At 42.5% G+C, this 18,648-nt stretch overlaps 1 protein-coding gene across 5 annotated transcripts in view; it reads left to right on the top strand.

Moving 5' to 3' along the window:
• Positions 1-18,648, top strand: part of UGGT1 (UDP-glucose glycoprotein glucosyltransferase 1) — a 151,931-nt gene that overhangs the window by 93,457 nt on the left and 39,826 nt on the right. For all 5 annotated transcript variants that reach the window (XM_084891989.1, XM_084891988.1, XM_084891991.1 and 2 more), the window contains 2 exons: positions 430-560; positions 17,210-17,305. In XM_084891989.1, coding sequence (XP_084748115.1) covers positions 430-560; positions 17,210-17,305 — 227 coding nt within the window. The remainder of the gene's footprint in view (positions 1-429; positions 561-17,209; positions 17,306-18,648) is intronic.

Raw genomic sequence — 18,648 nt, 5'->3', positions numbered from 1 at the left:
GCCTGCAGCTCGGCAGCCTGTGCTCATTAAGTCTCGCAGCACTGAGATGAGAGCGTAGGCTGTGGTGGACGAACCAGACTTTAAAGTCTTAGCTGTAGAGCAAACCTTCTATATCGACTGCTACATCTCTGTTTTGGCTTTATTATTGATATTTGGTGAGAATTAATGAAAACTATATTCTCTTATTTCAGAGTTTGCTTATTGTAAAAATAAGTATACAAGTCTACACTCTGTGTAGTTGAGGAATTGATAAGTAAATAGCAGTGTGAGTTCATGGGAATGGTACTTGTCCATTTTCATTGCCTCCATTCTGATGTAAGCTTGTCTTGGGTCTCTGTCGTGGTTTGGGTCCTTAGTAGCCTGAGGACAGCCACGCCCTCCCTTACAGCCTGCAGGTTTCCACACTGGCCACTCTCTTCTCCTTCACAGATCATTGGGCCACTGGAGGACAATGAACTCTTTAATCAGGATGATTTCCACCTCCTAGAAAACATCATTTTAAAAACTTCAGGACAGAAAATTAAATCTCACATTCAACAGCTTCGGGTAGAAGAAGATGTGTAAGTGTTACATAGAAGAAATTTGTTATGTCTTAGGGGCTGTATATGTTTTTCATCTGTATTTTTAAAATTTTATTTTTCCATTGCACTTTACATTCACTGTTATTTTATACTAGAGGCTCACTCCCGACTGGCTGGTGGGCATTGCAAAGGTACAGTCAATTTGCATCTTTCTCTTTTATTAGTGTAGATTAGTCTAGGCAAGACATTCATGTAACTCACAAAGTGATCCTCCCAAAGTCTAACAGTGACCATAATTATACAGTATCAGTGACTTTACTCCCTGTGCTGAGCTTTGCATTCCTGGGTCTTTATTGTAACTACTAATTGGTAATTTTAATTCCTTCACCGTCATTACTCAGTCTCTCAAAATCCCTCTCATCTGACAACCCTCAGTTTGTTCTCTGTACTTATGAGTCTATTTCTGTTTTGTTCATTTGTTTTGCTCTTTAAATTCCACACATAGGTGAAATCTATGGTATTTGTCTTTCTTTGTTTGACTTAATTTACTTAGTATAATACCCTCTAGGTCTATACCAAATCTTCTTTATCATTCACGTATCACTAGGCAGTTAGGTTGCTTCCATAGTTTGGCTATTGTAAGTAATGCTACAGTGAATATATTTGTGCATATGTCCTTTCTTTTTTCTGTTTTTTTGGGTTTTTTTTAAACACAGAATTTATTTATTTTTTAAATATATTTTATTGATTTTGTACAGAGAGGAAGGGAGAGAGATAGAGAGTCAGAAACATCGATGAGAGAAAGTCATCAATCAGCTGCCTCTTGCACACTCCCCACTGGGGATATGCCCGCAACCAAGGTACATGCCCTTGACCGGAATCGAACCCGGGACCCCTCAGTCCCCAAGCCGACGCTCTATCCATTGAGCCAAACCGGTCTTGGCTTTTTCTGTTTTGTTAATCCTCACCTGAGGATATTTTTCCATTGATTTTTAGAGAGAGGGAGAGACAGAGAGAAACAGTGTGAGAGAGACACAGCTTTTGGTTGCCTCCTGCAGGTACCCCAACCAGGGTTGGGGAACCTGCAACTAAGGTATGTGCCTTTGACCAGAAACAAACCAGGACCCTTCAGTCTGCAGGCCGAGACTGCCAGGGCTGTATATGTCCTTTCAAATTAGTGTTTTGCATTTCTTCAAATAAATGCCCAGAAGTGGAATTGCTGGGTCATGGGTAGTTCCATTTTTAATTTTTTGAGGTAACTCTTTGCTTTCTGCAGTGGCTGTATCGGCCTGCATTCCCACCAACAGTGCATGAGAGTTCCCTTTTCTCCATATCCTTGCTAACATTGTTGATGATAAGCATTCTGACAGGTGTGCGGTGGTATCTCGTTGTGGTTTTAATTTTCATTTTTCTGATGATTAGTGACATCGAGCAATTTACATATGTATCTTGACCATATGTATGGCCTTTTTGGAAAAATGTCTATTCATGTCCTTTGCCTATTTTTTTTCTTTATTTTTTTAAATTAAGATATTATATGTTTACATTCCTTACCAATCCCCCCCCCCCCCCTTGCCTATTTTTTAATCAGGTTGTTTGGGGGTTTTTGTAACCTGTTCTGTGAATTCTTTATAAATTTTGGGTGTTAACTCCTTAGTTGATGTATCATTGGTGGATATCTTCTCTTATTAAGTAGATTGTCTTTTTGTTTTATTGATGGATTCATTTGCTGTGCAAAAACTTTTTAGTTTGATGTTGTCTAATTTTATTTTTTTTCCTTTTATTTTTCTTGCCTAAAGACATATTATCAGAAAATAATTACCAATAGCAATGTGACAGAGTTTACTGCCAAAGTTTTTTTTCTATGAGTTTTATGGTTTTGTGTCTTACATTTGAGTCTTTAACCAATTTTGAGTTTATTTTTTGTCTGTTGTAAGTAGGTGGTTTAGTTACATTTTTTTTTGCATGTACCTGTCCAGTTTCTCAGCACCATTTTTTGAATAAGCTGTCCCATTGCATGTTCTTGCCTCCTTTGTCAAATATTAATCAACCATAAAGACATGGGTTTACTTATGGGCTCTCTATTCTGTTTCTTTGATCTATGTCTGTTTTTATGCCAATACCTTGCTTTTCAGATGATTGTGGTCTTGTATAGTTTGATATCATCCATGTGATACCTTTTATTTTGTTCTTCTTACAAAGATTGCTGTGATCATTCAGGGTCTTTTGAAAATTCCATATAAATTTTTGGAATATTCGTTCTACTTCTATGAAATATGCCACTAGGATCTTGATAGGAATTGTATTAAATTTATAGATTGCTTTGGATAGTATGGGCATTTTAATGATATTAATTCTTCCAACACATTTAGTATGATGTTAACTGTAGATTTGTTATATATGGCCTTTATTATGTTGAAGGATGTTCCCTATTCCCATTTTTCTGAAAGTTTTAATTATAAATAGATGCTGGATTTTATCAAATGTCTTTTCTGCATTTATTGCTATGATAAATAATTTATATTTTTATATTGTACTAGAGACCCAGTGCATGCACTGGAGGGGGAGTCCCGCAGCCCAGCCTGCCCCCTCTCACAGTCCGGGAGCCCTCAGGGGTGGGAGGCAACCCAGCCATCACACCTCTGCTGCTGCCACTGCTAACCTAAGCCAGCCCTGGTTACCTGAGCCTCGGGCTGGCGCTGGGCGGTTGGGGGTGCTGAGGGAACTGGGGGACTCTGGAGGCAGGCAGGGCTGTGGGGACTGGGCACTGCCATTTTTGAGGTCATGGTAGTCAATTGGCATATTCCCTCCTATTGGCTGTGGGTGCTGCCATCTGTGTGACAGCATGAGGGTCAATTAGCATATTCCCTCTTTATTAGGTACTAGAGGCCCATTGCACGAAATTTGTGCACGGGGGTGTGTCCCTTAGTCCAACCTGCGATCCCTTGAGGGAGGGAAGTCAGACATCCCTCTCACAATTCAGGATTGCTGGCTTCAAACTGCTCGCCTGCTTGCCTTCCTAATTGCCCCTAACTGCTCTGCCTGCCAGCCTGATCACCCCCTAACCACTCCCCTGCCAGCCTGATTGATGCCTAACTGCTTCCTTACCCACCTGTTTGCCACTAACTGCTCTTCCTTACAAGCTGGTCACCCCTAATGGCCCTCCCTGCAGGCCTGGTCCCCCCAAATTGCTCTCCCTTGCAGGCCTGGGTCACCGCCCTCCAACTTCCCTCCTCTGCCATCCTGGTCACCCCTAATTGCCCTTTCCTCAAGGCTTGATCGCCCCCAAATGCTCTCCCTGCAGGCCTGCCTTTCCCTGATGGCCTGATTGCCCACACTGCCCTCCCTTGCTCCTGGTCCCTCCCAACTGCCCTCCCTGCTGGCCATCTTATGGTGGCCATCTTGTGTCCACATGGGGACAGGATCTTTGATCACATGGGGGCAGCCATCTTTTGTGTGGGAGTGATGGTCAATTTGCATATTACTCTTTTATTAGATAGGAGAATATTACATTAATTTATTTCCATATATTGAACCAACATTGCATTCCATTTGATCATGGTGTATGATCTTTTTAATGTATTGCTGAATTTGGTTTGCTAATATTTTGTTGAGGATTTTTACATCAATGTTTATGAGGGATAATAGCTTGTAATTTTTTTTTTTTGTCGTGTCTTTGTCAGGTTTTGGAATTAGAATAATGCTTGCCTTGTAAAATGAGTTTGAGAGCCTAACCTCCTCTTGAATGTTTTGAGAAGTTTGAGAAGGATTTGATTTTGTTGGTGAGAGAGTCTGTTCAGATTTTCTGTTTTCGTTTCTAGGAATTTATCCATTTCTTTCATATTGTTCAATTTGTTGGCATATAATTATTCACAGTGTCTTATATAGTAAAAGGGTAATATGCAAATTGACCCTAAATGCAAAATGACCAGAAACAACGTGTCGCCTTGATGCACACTGACCACCAGGGGCAGACGCTCATTGCAGGAGTTGCCCCCTGGTAGTCAGTGAGCTTCCACAGGGTTAATGCTGCTCAGCCAGAAGCCTGCTCATGGCTGGCCAGCACAGCGGTGGTAGTGGGAGTCTCTCCCGCCTCCATGGCAGTGCTAAGGATGTCCAACTAATGGCTTAGGCCCAATCTTGCGAGGACCTAAGCCATCAGTCAGACATACCCCGAGGGGTTCTGGACTGCAAGAGGGCACAGGCTGGGCTGAAGGACCCCCATGAGTGCACAAATTTTTGTACACCGGGCCTCTAGTTTTCTTATAATCCTTTGTCTTTTTGTGGTGTCTCATTTTCCATTTCTGGGTTGGTTTATTTGGTTTCTTTTTTATTCTTAAGTCTGGTTAAAGTTTATAAGTCTTATTTATCTTTTTTAAAGAACCAGCTCTTGGTTTCATTAATTTTTTATTTATTTATTTATTTTTTATCTTTTTTTGTTGTTGTTTGTTTGTTTATTTCTGGCCTGATCTTTATTATTTCCTTCCTTTTACTCATTTTTGGGCTTTGATTGTTGTTCTTTTTGAAGTTCTTATATTCTAAGGTTAGACTTTGTGCCTTTTCTTTATTTTTGTATTGCTATGAACTTTGCTCTTAGGAATGTTTTTGTTGTGTTTTATAGGTTTCTTTTGGGGGAGGGGGATGCAACAATTAATGGTTCATTGATTTTATTTTTTTCTTTATCGATTAAGTTACTACATATGTGTCCTGATCTCCCCATTGCTTCCCTACCCCTGCACTCAAGCCCTCAACCCCTAATGTCTATGTCCATTGGTTAGGATTATATTCATGCATATAAATTTTTTGGTTGATTTCTCCCCCTTACCGCATCCTCCTCTCCCTTCCCTCTGAAGTTTGACAGTCTGATTGATGCTTCTCTGTCTATGAATCTGTTTTTCTTCATCAGTGTATATCCATTATATTCCACAAATGAGTTGAGATCATGTGATATTTATATTATTTTGACTGGCTTATTTTGCTTAGCATATTGCTCTCCAGTTCCATCCATGCTGTTGCAAATGGTAAGAACTCTTCCATTGTGTAGATGTACCACAGTTTTTTAATTCACTCATCTGCCGATGGGTACTTAGGCTGTTTCTAAATCTTAGCTATGGTAAATTGTGCTGCTATGAACATAGGGGTGGCATATATCCTTTCTGAATGGTGTTTCTGGTTTCTTGGGATATATTCCTACAAGTGGGATCACTAGGTCAAATGGGAGTTCCATTTTTAGTTTTTTGAGGAAACTCCATACTGTTCTCCACAGTGGCTGCACAGTCTGCATTCCCAACAGCAGTGGTCTGAGAAGATGCTTGATGTGATTTCAGTTTTCTTGAAATTGGGGAGAAAAGTCTGTGACCCAATATGTGGTCTATATTTGAAAATATCCCATTGCACTTGAGTAGGACGTATATTCCGTGGCTTTGGGGTGAATTGTCCTGAAGATATAGGTTAATTCCATCTGATCTAGTGCGCCATTTAGAAATGCTGGTTTTTTTGCTGATTTTTTTGTCTAGAGGGTTTATCCAGTGATGTCAGTGGTGTATTAACATCCCCTACTACGATTGTATTGTCGATCTCTCCCTTGATATCTTCTAGGAGTTTTGTTTTATTTTTTTTAATTTTAATTTTATTTTATGTATTTGGGTGCTCCTGCATTGGGTGCATATATATATATATATATATATATATATATATATATATATATATGTTTGTTTGTTTGTTTGGTTGGGTTTTTTTTTGTGTTTTTTTTTTTTTGAGGAAAACTTGATTTTTATTTGACCAATTACAAGTATTTGTCATTTTTACAGGTGGTTTCACTTGTCGGTTATTTTCCTTATTGAAAATGTTATTTGTATGTAAAGTTATACTGTTGAAAAAGTTTACAATAGCATGTTCTCATCTTTATTTATGTATTTATTTATTTTTTTAAAATGAATCTTTATGTTCAGATTATTACAATTGTTTCTCCTCCCCCTCCCCACAGCTCCCCTCCACTCAGTCCCCATCCCACCCTCTGCCCTAACCTCCCCCTTACCCCCCTCTGTCCTCATCCATAGGTATATGATTTTTAGATTTTTTTTTTTTGCTTCCAAAGGGGAGTTTAAGGTCAAAAGGAGTGTGCCCAGATCCTATTCATCAAAATCTGGGTAAGCTCCTTATTTTTTGGTACAAGATTTAGCATATCGTGACCTGGGTGAGTCAAGGTCCTATTTGTTCCTCATTCCAAGCACATAGATTAAGAAATCAGAACTGGCCGAAACCGGTTTGACTCAGTGGATAGAGCGTTGGCCTGCGGACTGAAAGGTCCCGGGTTCAATTCCAGTCAAGGGCACGTACCTTGGTTGCGGGCACATCCCCATTGGGGGGTGTGCAGGAGGCAGCTTGTCTATGTTGTCTCTCATCGATGTTTCTAGCTCTCTATCCCTCTCTCTTCCTCTCTGTAAAAAATCAATAAAATATATTAAAAAAAATAAAATCTTCCCCATTGCTTGTAAATAATCAGAAATTGTTTAAAAAAAAAAAAAAGAAATCAGTACTGATAAGAGGATTCTGCCAGTGCCCTCGGGCTCAGCTGATAAAAATTAAAAGAATGTCCATGTGCCTTCTCAGGCGGCTCTCTACATCTCACCCTTTTTTACTAATTAAAATAAAATTTAAACATCAATAATAGGGCTCTAAAATTTAAAAGAATTGCAAAGAATGCCAGTGCAAAAACTAAATTACATACATGTTATTTTCAAAACTTGAATGTCAAGAGCAAAACTCTGGCTATTAAACAATAACAACAATGCCAATGCAAAACAACAAAGTGAGAAATCAGAATTATGGACATATTAATATTTTTAGCTACTAAATGAGTCTCTTTTGTTGCTGGTGTAGATTTACTCAGAGTCCTTGGACTTGCTGCACAAGACTTTGCAGAGGACTGGAAGCTAACATGCTAGCATGAGCAGGAACATGATTAAAGAAGCAGCTTCCACTTCAGTCTTTAATTTCTTCAGATGACTCCATGTTGGCACCTCAGTCCCTTGCATAGCTTTCAGTTTTCTTCTCCCACTTTGCTGTCGTCTGGGCAACTCTCAGTCCTTCTGGGTGAAGGGACACAGCAGCTTCTCTGAGTCCATTGTGATGACAGACATAACACTCTGGCACTCGAATTGGCTGCATTGCTCCTTCTTTCCTTTCATTTTGAACCCAGAGTTCGACCCCGCAACACTCTGGGCCTGGATGCTCCAGGTCTGGATGCTGCTCTGGGCCTGGCTGCTCCGGGCCTGGCTGCTGCTGCTCTGGGCCTGGATGCTCCAAGCCTGGCTGTTCTGGGCCTGGCTGCTGCTACTCTGGTCCTGGATGCTGCTCCGAGCCTGGCTGCTGCTGCTCCGGGCCTGCCATTCTTCCATTTCTCCAGCTGGTCACATTTTAAGAGCCCCATCGGTCCCTCATTGCTCTTATTATCATGTTAATTGTTGGCTATTAACTACCTTGTACCTCCTTCCTGTAGTTTTGGATGATAGATGTCCTTCATATTATTTTTAATTTTTAAATTGTTGTGGGAGCGGCATACCAGTTGCTCACCTACGCCACCATCTTGGTTTCTCCATCAGGTGCATATATTTTTATCTGGGTTATATTCTCTTGTTGTATCGATCCCTTTAGTATTATGAAGTGGCCTTCCTTATCTTTTGTTGCCGCCTTCACTTTGAGGTCTATTTTGTCAGATATAGTATTGCTACCCCAGCTCTTTTTTCATTTTCATTTGCCTGGAAGATATTTTTCCATTCTAACCCCTCAGTCTGAGGTGGGTTTCTTGTAGACAACATATATATGGGTCATTCTTTTTTTATCCATTCAGCCACTTGATGTCTTTTGATTGGACCATTTAGTCCATTTACGTTTTAAGTTATTATTGATAGGTACCTGTTTGTATCCATTTTTATTTTTTGTGCTTGTGTTTCTTCTTCCCTTTTTAATTCTTCTTTTTACAGTATTTCCTTTAGCATGTCTTGCATTGCTGGTTTGGTAGTGATAAACTCCCACAGCCTTTTTTTTCTTTTTTTTTCTTTTTTCTGTGAAGCTCCTTGTTTTCCCTTCAATTTTGAATGATAGCCTTGTTGGATAGAGTATTCTTGGATTCAGTACTTTGTTTTGCATCACTTTGTAAATTTCCTTCCATTCTTTTCTGGCCTGCTGTGTTTCTGTTGAGAAATCATTTCATAATCTAATGGGAGATTTCTTGAACATAACTTTCTGTCTCTCTCTTGCAGCCTTTATGATTCTCTTTGTCCTGAATATTTACCACCGTAATTACAATGCATCTTGGTGTGGGTTTCTTCGGATTCATCTTGTTTGGGACACTCGGTGCTTGTGTGACTTTTTTCTTCCTCACATCAGGGAAATTTTCTGACATTATTTCTTCAAATAGTTGTTCTAATCATTGTTCCTCTTCCTGTTGTTCTGGCACCTCTATTATTCGTATGTTGCTTTGTTTCATGTTGTCCCAAAGCTCCCTTAGGCTCTCCTCCTGTCTTTTAATTTTTTTTCTCCAATTGCAGTTTAGTTTGGGTGTGTTTTGCTTCCCTTGTCTGCTAATTCGCTAATTTGGTCCTCCACTTCTCCTAGTCTACTGTTGAAACTTTCCATGGTATTTTTTTATTCCATCTATATCACTTTTTATTTCTTCTTGATTCTTAATAAGTTGTTGAGGTTTTTTTTCATCCATCCAGTTTGTGAACTGTATGACCCTTATTCTGAATTCTTTTTCTGACATATTGCATGCCTCCGTTTCACTTAGCTGCTTCTCTGGTGAGCCTTTTCTTTCCTTTGGGGATTTCTTTGTCTCCATTTTTGCTCTCACCGAAGGATCTATGTGTCGAGTCATTTGGGGACTGCTCCTCAGGCGGCAGCTGTTCCTCTGTTGGTGGCAGCTTCTCTCATGGGTGCTGCTCATAGCAGTGGTGGCTCCTCTGGCTGGCGGGGGCAGGCTGCATGTGCAGCTGCTGCTCCTCGGATGGGGGCCAGCTGTTCACAAGGCTGCTGCTCCTTGGACGGGTGGGCTGCTCTCGAAGCTGCTCATCCTCGGACAGGGGCAGGATGCTCTAACGGCTGCTGCTTCTGAACAGGTATGGACTGTGTGGCTGCTGCTCCTCAGACTTGGGTGGGCTGCTTGCGCAGCTGCTGCTTCTCAGATGGGGTCAGGCTGCTTAGGCCTGGTATAATACTCTTGAAAAAAACAAGAGTAACTGCTTCTCCAGGATTGCTGAAAAATTTTGCCAATTGGCTTCTCAATCAGAGGGATTGTAAAGCAGACTGGAGTTATGCTGCTGTTTATTGAAGATTTCCATTGCTGTTCCTTTTAGCAATCAGATAAGTACTTCTCAGTATACAATGTCCTGAAAATGCTGATCTTTGGGACAGGTGTCAGACATATTCCTGTCCAGAAGAACTGGAAGCTACAACATGGGTTGTGACCTTTTGCTTTGTGCCTGATTTCAGCCCAAATCAGTAGTGACTCTTGGGCTTAAACATGGAGAGGTGCAGCCCAGGAGCTCAGTGAGAAACTTTGCCATATATGAATAGTGAGACAGGTCCCTCCTCTGGGTCTGTCCTTTCCCCTTGTAGGAGCCCAAGGGGCAAGGTATTGCCTGCAGGCTGGGGGGCTGCCCTGCATCAGTCTGAGACCAAGCGCGCTGGCTGCCCGTATTCCACACTCTGTGTTGCAAGGTGCCTGCAGTTCCAGCTGCCAACCCAGCCTCCGCCCCATGGGATTGGGCACCTGTGGTCCACTAGCCTTTCCCACTGAATGCTGCTATTACCACCATCAGGGAGGGCCTGCTGAGGGATGGCGGGAGTGCAAATGCCCTCCACAGTGACAGCTGCACAGGCAAGGGCATCAGTGAGCAGAGCACTGCAGCTCAGGCACCGGGCAGCCCAGCCCGGTGCTTGGACACTCTAGCAACACCACTCAGCTGGAGCCGAGCCCTGACACTCAGCCCGAGAGTGGGAGGTGAAGGCGGGGAAGGGTCTGCTCTTGCGAGCCCATGGGCTGACCCACTTCCTGTTTCCCCTCCTTCGTGCTAAGGCAGATGGAAAGGCACTGCTCTGGCTGCTCTGTCCCATAGGTTTTGAGTAGTTGTGTTTTTATTTTCATTTGTCTCAAGATATCTTTTGATTTCTTCTTTGATCTCATTGTTGGCCCTTCATTGTTTAGTAGCATGTTATGTAACCTCCATGTGTTTGTGCTTTTAGTTTTTTTCTTTCAGTTGATTTCTTATTTCATACCATTTTCATTAGAGATGCTTGATATGATTTCAGTCTCTTTAAAATTTTTTTTGAGACTTCTATTATTTATCATAATCTGTTATTTATCCTAGAAAATGTGCCATGTGTACTTAAAAAGAATGTGCATTCTGCTGCTTCGGTGTGAAATGCTTTATAAACATCCATTAAATCCATTTAGGCTAATATGTCATACTAGTGGCCCGGTGCATGGATTTATGCACATTGAAAGGAACTTAATTAGAAGAAATATTTTAATACTCTATAACAGAAGTGCCAACCAGATTCACAATCGTCAACAACACATTGAAACACATGTGTGCGACTGGTGCCCGCAAGAGCTTTATATGTATTGCACAGGCGCGTGTCAACGTTTGTTTTTAAACTATTAGCCCATTGTGTGATATTGCGTGCAGTAGGTCGCCTGCCACTTCCATGGGAGCGATTGGGAACCACAGCACTCCACTATGAGCTGTGCTGCTTCCATTGTAGCTGTGCTATTTCTGTGGGAGGAGGGCCCGCCGTCTCCTCTCCGGGCCTCTGCTCAGCCGTGGAGGCTGCGGGCCAGCCCCCTAGAGGCCTCTGCCGCTCCGTGCCCGCTGCCCAGAGGCCCTCCCTGGGGCTGGAGTGGAACGGTTGCTTCGTCACTGTGGTGACAAAGAAAGCATTCCACCAGGCTGCTCACACTGTCCACTCTCAGCAGCCACCCCCCCTCCGCGTGGCCGAAGAGACTGGACGCCACCATCTTGTGGCTATCAGTGCCACCGTCTTTGTGACAGAGTGATAGTTAATTTTCATGTTACCTTTTTATTAGATGGGCTTGCCAGTGTGTGTCATATGTACTGGCCAGTCAGGCAGTCAGACAGTCGAACAGACGGTCACTTAGCCTTTCGTATCTTGCCTAATAATAGACAAACGTAAATTGACCATACCTCTGCTATACCACCAACCAATCAGGAGTGTTATGCAAATTAACTCATCAAAGATGGCAGTTAATTTGCAAACTCAGCTGCTGGGTGATGGGCATTCTGCCCCACCCCCAGTCTCTCAGGGCCTCTGGCAGCGTGGGAAGGAGGTGCCTGAGCGGAAAAGGGCTGGGCCGGAGTGGAAAGGCAGTGCTGGCAGCCAGGGAAAGGAAAGCCCATTCTAGCACGAGTCTTCGTGCATCAGGCTTCTAGTATATAGATAAGCCTGTTTATTTTTATTTTTATTTTTTTAAATACATCTTACTTTTTTATTTATTTTTAAAAATATATTTACTGATTTTTTACAGAGAGGAAGGGAGAGGGATAGAGAGTTAGAAACATCGATGAGAGAGAAACATTGATCAGCTGCCTCCTGCACACTTCCTACTGGGTATGTGCCAGCAACCAAGGTACAGCCCTTGACTGGAATTGAACCTGGGACCCTTGAGTCCGCAGGCTGACTCTCTATCCACTGAGCCAAACCGGTTTTGGCAAGCCTGTTTATTTTTTGATGTTCTGTCTGGAAGATCTATCCATTGATGTCAATGAGGTGTAAATCCTCTATATGACAGCACTACTGTCATTCTCTCCCTTTATGTCCAACAAGATATGCTTTATGTGTTTAGATGCTCCTCGGTTGGGAGCATACATGTTTGCAAGAGGTATATCCTCTTGTTGGGTTACTTCCTTTATCATTATGTAGTCTATTTGTCTTTTACTATAGCCTTTGTGTAAAAGTCTATTTTGTCTGATGTACTACTGCCCCAGCTTTTTAAAATTACTTGAAATATATTTTATTATCACTTTACTTTCTGTATCTTTTGACCTGTGGTGGTTTCCTGTATACAGTATATAAACTGAGTGGCCAGATTATTATGATCTCTGAATGCATAATAATCTGGCCACTCTGTATATGTATGTATGTGTGTGTGTGTGTGTGTGTGTGTGTGTGTATACATATTAGAGGCCCAGTGCGTGAATTTGCCCATGGGTGCAGTCCAACCAGCCTGGCCGGGGGGGGGGGGGGGGGGGGGTACACATGGGTGGTTGGCTGGCTTACTTGCTGGTCGAACTCCTGATCAAGGGGACAATTTTGCATATTTGCCTTTTATTATATAGGATATAGACTGAGTGGCCAGATTATTATGTATTCAGAGATCATAATAATCTAGCCACTCAGTGTATATGGGTCTTGTTTTCTGATCCATTTAATAACTTCTATCTTTTGCTTGGAACATTTATTTCATTTATATTAAAGTGATTATTGATAGGTTATATAGTTATTTTCATTTTATTATTTATATTTATGCGTTTTTTATTTCCTCTTAAATAAGTCATTTTAATATTTCTTCTAATACTGGTTTGGTGATGATCAGTGTTGTCATAGAGGCTCCTTTCACTTTTTCTAGGCTGGGAAGCTCCTTCACTTTCCTTTGATTAGAAATGGTAGTTTTGCTGGGTAGAGTAGTTTTGTTTATAGGACCCTGCTTTTCGTAGCTTTAAATATTTTGTGCTAATCCTTTTGATCTGCAACGTTTCTGTTAAGAAATGAGCTGATCGTCTCAGGGGATCTTATGCTTTTCTCTTTATGCTTTTAGGATTATCTCTTTGTCTTAAACTATTGGCATTTTAATCATGATGTGTTTTGGTGTGGCCTCTTTGGGTTCATTTTGTTCTTCCTGGACTTGCGTGTCTTTTTCCTTCAGGTTAGGGAAGTTTCCCATCATTATTTATTCAACTAGGTTTTCCTTTCCTTGCTCTCTCTCTTCTCCTTCTGGTACCCCTGTGAAGTGAATATTGTCATGCTACCCACAGGGTCCTTAAACTATCACCTTTTTTAAATCTTTTTTTCTGTTCAGATTTGCTATTTTCTGTTTCCTTTTCTTTCTAATTGCTAATTTGACTCTCTGCTTTATCTACTCTACTGTTGATTCCCTGTAATGTATTCCTCATTTTAGTTCTTTTAGTCTTTATTTCTGATTGGTTATTTTTTTTTATGATTCCTACCTCCATTTTTATGTTTCCTAACCTTTTGTTGAAGTTCTCACTGAGCATCCTTATTACCTGTGTTTGAACCTGCATCTGGTAGATTGCTTCTCTCCTTTTTTTTTTTTTTTTTTTAGTTCTTTTTCTGGAGTATTGTTCTGTTGTTTCATTTGGGACATGTTTCTTTGTCTCCTCGTTTTGGATGCATTGATGTGTTTGTATTAGGGAGGGCTGCTGTATTTCCCAGTCTTTGTAGAGTGGCCCATTGTATTTGTAATCCTGAGGGCCCGGTGAAGGAAGCTCCCTGATCACTGCACTGTGCACCCCCAGTATGGGCTGTGTGCCCCCTCTTGTTATAGTGGAACCTTGATTGCTTTGGGCAGGTCTATGGGAGGGATTTATCCCCAGGCTGATTGGCTGCACGGATTAGTTGCAACCACAGTGGGGAGCTGTTTTGCAGGGGCTGACCTGACAGAACAGTACTCACTTCACCAGGGCCTTGATGCCCGAAAAGTTCACCCATTGAATGTGTCACTTGGGGTAGTATTTGGGTGGTGAACTTGCATGCTCTTAATCTGACCACCAGTTGTGCTGGCTGTGGGGCCTACCTGGATGGGCAGGCCAAAATCAGCTGCCACCTGTACCCTGCCAGGGCCACTCAGCATGACTTACAAAACAATCTGCAGATGGCTGCTATTTGTGGTGGCTTGGAGGAGCCTAGGAAAGATCAAACTGTGTACTGTGGCCAGTTGCTGCGAGTGACAGGCTTGGAGCCACTTAGCAACAAGTATATGGCATGCCTCGACCAGATGCTGCTTGTGTGGGGTTTGTGAACTTTAAGAGGTTTTAGGATGGAAATGGCACAGGTGGGTGTGTAAGTTGGTTGGGGCGGGGTCTCAGGGAGTCATCAAGATGGGGCACACAGTGTTGGCCAGGTTGATTGAGACCAACCCAATCAGGCTTTGCCTGTTGGCTCTCTGATGTGGTGGCTCAGCAGGGGAGCAGTGGCCTCTGCCAGCACTTCTGTCTGGGAGGAGGCTGGCTCTTCAGCTCCCACTCTGATGCCAGACACTTCAGCTCCTCCCTGAATGTTCCTATGTGCCTTTGAGCCACTGCCCCAGCGCTGGAGCTCAGAGTGAGTGCGTTTAAGTAAACTCATGAGCCAGCCCTTTAAGGGGAACACCTGGGACTCCAGCAGCCTCCATGTCACTGAGCCACAATCCCTGCTGGTTTACACCCAGAAGTTATAGGGACTTCTCTTCTTGGCACTGGAACCCTGGTCATGGGGGGTGAGGAGTGGCGTGCTTGGTGTGGGGCTGGGACCCCGGGCACCTCAGGGCACTTCTGAAGATGAGGTATCCCTTTCTTTCTTTAATCCTCACCGAGGATATTTTTCCATTGATTTTTAGAGAGATGGAAAGACAGAAATATCACTGTGATATTTCAATTGGTTGCCTCCTGCATACTCTCTGACCAGGGCCCAGGCCAGGGAGCAACCTGCAACTGGGGTACATGCCCTTGGCTGACCTTTCAGTCTGCAGGCTGACACTCTGTCCACTGAGCCAAACCAGCTGCGGTCCAAGGTATCCCATTCAATTCCAAGCGCCACACGTGGGTGTGGGGCCAGTCTTTTCTGTTTCCTGCCCTCCTATCCATGCGTCAGAGAGGCTGTGCCCTTTCACTTCTCACCTGGAATGGTTAGGATTCCAAGTTCTCCACGTCCTCACCAAAATTGTTATTTTGTGTTGTTGTTTCATAGTACCCATGCTAATGGGTCTGAAGTAGTATCTCTTTGGTTTGGTATGTACTAAGGATTAGTGATATTGAACATCTTTTCATGTGCTCATTGGCCATCTGTATATCTTTAAAAAAAAAATGCCCAAGGCTCATTTTGTTCATTGTTGCAGATTAGTAGAGTTCTTCATATATGTTCTTGGTAGCAACACATCACACATGTATGAGATGCGGACGGTTTCTCCCACTGGATGCCTGGGTTGCCCTTTCACACTTTTTTTTTTTTAAATCAATCTTTATTGTTCATATTATTACAAAAGTTCCTCATTTTTTCCCCCCTCCACCAGGTTCCCACCCAACCCTCTGCCCTTTTCCCACCCCCCATTGTCCTCATCCATAGGTGCACAGTTTATGTTCAGTCTCTTCCCGCACCCCCACTTCCCTTTTCCCCGAGAATTGTCAGTCCACTAATCAACAGTTAATATTGTTCATCAGGTTTTTTAATTTCCTTTTAAAGTTTAAAAAAATAAACTTTTATATTTTTAAGAATAAATTTTAAAATCTAATAATTTTAAACCTTGTTTTTTCTGCCCTGGGAACTGAGAAGCAAACTTTGTTTACATGTAAACTTGCCCTTAGGCTATCAAAAGGTGTAGCCATTTAAATGTCATAATACCATCATACTGTAGAATTTAAGATGTGTATCTTAGTGAGGTGTTGACTTCAGTAGTTGCCAGAATAATCTCTTTGCCAAGTCTTAGGTTATATGGCAAGGGATCTTTTTCCTTACAGATAAAGAGGTGCCCTGTACCTCCGTGGTGCTGAAGTGATGCCCTGAGCCATTCCCTGATGCAGGCCAGAAGGTGCCCATGACTTGAAGCCACCCTGCCATGGGCATAGGCATGGGCTTAGCATGGTGGTGCCCATGGATCGCTCCCTCTTCCGTGGAGGTTTTGGGGGTAGCCCCTTGGAGTCTATGTGGGCTAGTATATAATAGCCAGACTATGCCCGAAAGCCTTGCCTTTCACTCACCAGAGATGGCTCTGAGTCTGTCCTGGGTGAATTAGGAGTCGTTATGGGGCTGCCAAATGATTGATTCTAATACTGTTAGAATCCCCTTGCCGGTCAGGTCTTTTCCCTGGTGCCGTGCTGCTCCCCCTTGGAGCGCACCCTTTCCTCATCACGGCCAGCTTTCCTCCAGGGCCAGGCCTGCAGCAAGGGACTGTCCTCCGCTTTCAGAAGCTCAGCTGCGGACTCTTTGATCGTGGTGCCTGTGAGCCTTTATGAAGTTTACTTTTTTTCTTTTCTTTTCTTTTCTTTTTTTTAGATTTTTGTTGGTTTCAGAGAGGGGGAGAGAGATAGAAACATCCATGATGAGAGAGAATCATGGGTTGGCTGCCTCCTGCACGCCCCCACTGGGGATCAAGCTCACAATCCGAGCATGTGCCCTGACTGGGAATCAAACCGTGACCTCCTGGTTTATAGATCAACGGTCAGCCACTTGCAAAATATCATCTCCATTCACATAGGGAAAAATCAGTACCTTCCCCAAAGTTATAAAACTAATCATTCTCAAAATCAGTACTTTTTGCATGCCTACTGGTACAAAGGCATCTTCAAGCCATCTTGTTGGGTTCACTATTCTGGCTGATTATACCGTGTTCAGCAATAATTGGAAAAACTTTCTGCTTAAAGAGATGTTGAATTTTTACCAACCACATCTTTCAGGGCAAGCGACTTGGTAATGAAGGTGGACGCTCTCCTGTCTGCTCAACCAAAAGGAGACACAAGAATTGAGTACCAGTTTTTTGAAGACAGACACAGGTATGGGACTAACATTGAATTTGTGTGTGCCCTTGAATATTAAACTCTTTTTAATGAACTTGAATGTTTTATTACTAAACTGTTTCTTGTTTTCCTACAAGGCTGTTGATTCTCTGTATAAAAATAGCACCAGCAGATACAGTATATTGTAAAATTAACATAGTTTTGTTTGTCATCGGACACTGTACAACTAACAAACTTTTCTCCACTGCTGGTTATATCCACTGGAAAGATCACTATGTATTTTGAAAGTTACAATGTGTTATATAAGGCTTAAGATTACAATGTTATCCTTGAATTACATGACTTTTATAACTGGGTTTTACCACAGTTAATTTCAGGAATTCTGAAGGTTTTAACTGTAGCCTTGCCTGAAAAGCACAGGGTGTTGAGATGAAGATGCATGTTGTGGTGCCTGCAGCCAGTAGAAAGCCAGGCATCTTGTTCAGGAGCATGGCTGTGAGGGGCTCTCTTCCCTGGGTGTTCCTCAGTGGGCTCTGGCCTCCACTGCGAGCTTCAGAGAGCTGTGCTGGCTGAGGGTCACATCTGCTTTATCGGGGCTCCCTTTGCCTGCCCGGAGACTGTATTGCTCCTGCTCCTCACTCACCGGTTCTTCCGTCTTCACACGATCTGCCGGCAGACCTGGGCCTCTGCCGGAGAGTCTTTGCTTTCAGTTGCTCCTGGACCGGCGAGTAGGGTTCAGGGGCAGCTTCCACTCTTTCCAAAGCACCACACTCACCGCGTTCGGCTTTGCTCAGGTCAGGCTGGCGATAGTAAACACTGTCCCCGAGCTTCCTGAGCAAATGCTGGCTCCCACTGTGCAGAGCCGTTTCCGTCCGCCGTTGTCGTCGTTGTCCTGTCCCCTGCCCCCAAAGTCTCAGCTGCCTTCCCTCAGACCCGTCTGCTTTTCATGTAAAGTCTGTACACAGTTCCTACTGCCTGGACCATCTGTCTGCCATATGGTTCTCATGTATTCATACTCACATGTCAAACTTCTATATAGATCTCAGTTGTCTAAAAGTTGCCATTTATTTCTGAATCCATCTGAATTAGTTCTGAATGCACCTTTTCAGAAAACAGAAAGCATTTAATTACATGGATCAATTGTAATTTTTTGATATTCAAGAAGAAACAAGAGTTTGTTAGAACACTTTTCTTGTTTAGCATTATGAGGATGTCCTTGCCTTTTTCCTCAAGTTTTTTTATTTGGAAAAGTTTCAAACCAAGAGAATAGTTGAAAGGCTGTTACAGTGAACACCCAAATATATTTAACCTAGATTTACCTTTTTTTTTTTTTTTTTTCTCCCTACACTGGAGAAAAACTTTATTAAGTATTTTAAAAA

Source organism: Pipistrellus hanaki (assembly GCF_964339955.1).
Source record: "Pipistrellus hanaki genome assembly, chromosome: 8".
Classification (NCBI taxonomy): domain Eukaryota; kingdom Metazoa; phylum Chordata; class Mammalia; order Chiroptera; family Vespertilionidae; genus Pipistrellus; species Pipistrellus hanaki.
This window is presented reverse-complemented; position numbering and strand designations above follow the sequence as displayed.